This window comes from Montipora capricornis, chromosome 11 (genome assembly GCF_036669925.1).
Source record: "Montipora capricornis isolate CH-2021 chromosome 11, ASM3666992v2, whole genome shotgun sequence".
Lineage (NCBI taxonomy): Eukaryota > Metazoa > Cnidaria > Anthozoa > Scleractinia > Acroporidae > Montipora > Montipora capricornis.
This window is the reverse complement of record NC_090893.1, coordinates 9,957,571-9,959,774: the sequence shown is the minus strand read 5'-3', so window position 1 is coordinate 9,959,774 and position 2,204 is coordinate 9,957,571. Positions and strand designations below refer to the sequence as shown.

At 37.8% G+C, this 2,204-nt stretch overlaps 1 protein-coding gene across 1 annotated transcript in view; it reads right to left on the bottom strand.

The window, feature by feature from the left end:
- LOC138023828 (succinyl-CoA:3-ketoacid coenzyme A transferase 1, mitochondrial-like) overlaps positions 1–2,204 on the bottom strand; it is a 19,138-nt gene continuing 16,934 nt past the window's right edge. Inside the window, exon 18 of the mRNA XM_068870914.1 lies at positions 1–700. Within this exon, the coding sequence (XP_068727015.1) occupies positions 662–700 (39 nt within the window). The 3' untranslated portion in view covers positions 1–661. The remainder of the gene's footprint in view (positions 701–2,204) is intronic.

Sequence of the window (2,204 nt, the reverse complement as noted above, 5' to 3'; positions counted from 1 at the left end):
TTAACAGTGTATCATTTGTAGAGACAAGTTATTTTAATTTATGCAATTTCAAAGTACTTGGCCAGGTTTTGATAATACCAGTTTTTACAATCTAATTTACATACTTTAATCTTATTTAAGCCGACAACATCGATCTGAAGTATCTATACCGGTAACTTTTTATGAGATGGGAGAAAAGTATTGAAAGATAAATCCTCTTGACTTCATTACTGAGAATTAGCCGAAATAGATTAGAATGGGCTGGAACCTAAGCCTCATTCTCATCTATTCCAAACTGCACTTGAAACAATATGATTACCTTAACTCACACATCAATAAATGGACCCTTGCTTTCCTCCCTAAGAACATTCCTAATTTTCCCATCGCCAAAAAAAAAAAAGCTAAAAAATATAACCACAAGAATGTCACCAATTCCAGGATGTTGCTGCAAGCGAATTTCAACTTTATACATCTTACAAATTTTTAAATAAAAGTTGTCTGTGGTATATGGCAATGTCGGCAATTAAATATTCCTGTACCACTGAGTATCCCATGGGTGCTTTTCCACGTGACTATGATTTCTAAGAAAGGTACACTTTGTTTTCCCTTCTCATCACCTTTCCAAATGGTGAGTAACTATTCAGTTTGACCTTTAACTCTCTTAAAAACTCCAGTTTCTCCATCACTGAATTTGCTCCATTTCTTTTAAATCGGGAGAAACCTGTAACGAGAAACAGAACGAGAGGTTTTCAGTAAAATTGTACTCAAGGGGTAAAGGGTAAGGATGAGAGAAATTGACTGATTTCACCTGGTGTATTTATGCCACTACCAGGGCTGCCAAACTGGTCTACCAATTAAATTTTACTCATCCTATTTTAATGAAAATTGTGCCGTAAATGAAGGTGGCTCAAACCAGTTTCAACACTTTGAGTTTAGAAGGATTGGTACTACACACTGTATCACGTAACAGAAACGTTATGGTACCATATGAAACACACTGCGAGGCCATAAGGGCCAATTTGCATGGAAACAAAAGAATACTAAAATGGCGGCCATTTTGGAATAAGATGTATATTAAACACCGATTATTTCCAAACAAAATTGTATGCGGTCATTATTGTGATGTAATAAGTTACCTTGGCAACGGGAAAGCCCAGCAGAAACACCTTATATTTTGGCTTTAGTTGCTCATATCTCAAAAACAAACTTGGTGACTCCCATTTTTTATCGCTGGACCAAGATTTTATTGCTGACCAAGATTTATGGTGGCTCTGAATCCGCTGCACATAATGTTTTTAAAACTTTGCAGAAAGTTTCATCTTGGCCTTCTGATCACTTTCCAGCAAATAAAAAAATCGAGGTCACCTAGTTTGTTTTTGAGATGTGAGGAACTAAAGACAAAATAATGGGTGTTATTGCAGGGCTTTCCTGTTAGAGCGGTTTTCAATTGAGTGGCAAAAGTAATAAGTGAATTGCTTTGGTTTTGCAATACTTCACTCGGTGATTGGTTCACAGTTCTCATGCCACTTTTTCAACCAATCAGAAGTGAAACCAAAATCAATCGTGGCTCGCGCATGCACGCTTTCTCGCTCTTTGTGTCGGCTACGTGTAATTACTTCGAGTTTTGATTGGTTTACTGGATTGTCTCCATCCTTTTTGATTGGCCAGAGTAATTACTTTGGTTTTGGTTTTATGATACTCATTTGAAAACTACTCTAACATGGTGACATATTACTTTAATAACAATAATGACCGCATCTTGTTCACCAATAATTGGTGTTTCCTATGATACCATAACATTGTTAATTAAGCCATTGAGGCCGTTTTCCGTGTTTCCATAGCGGCTGCCGAATCTAAACACGAGGGGCAGTTGGGAGAATTCGAGACAGTTATGCAAACCCGAGAGGCAATCAAGGGTTTGCATAACTGTCGTATCCTCATCTAAACACTCAGGGGAGGTGGGAGAATTCTTGACTCTTATGCAAACCCTCATCTGCATCTCAGCTTTGCATGACAGTTTAACTGCCTCAAATTCTCCCAACTGCCCCTTGTGTTTAGATGAGGCTATGGAAGCATGGAAAACGTCCCCTATTGCTTAAATACAGCGTTGTAGTGGCAAACCTTCTTATAAGAACGTTACTTGAAAAGCACTGAAACTGGTTTGAGCCACCTTAAGTACAGGATTTTCCCTCATATGATCATTTCATTTATCATACGCACTTCAA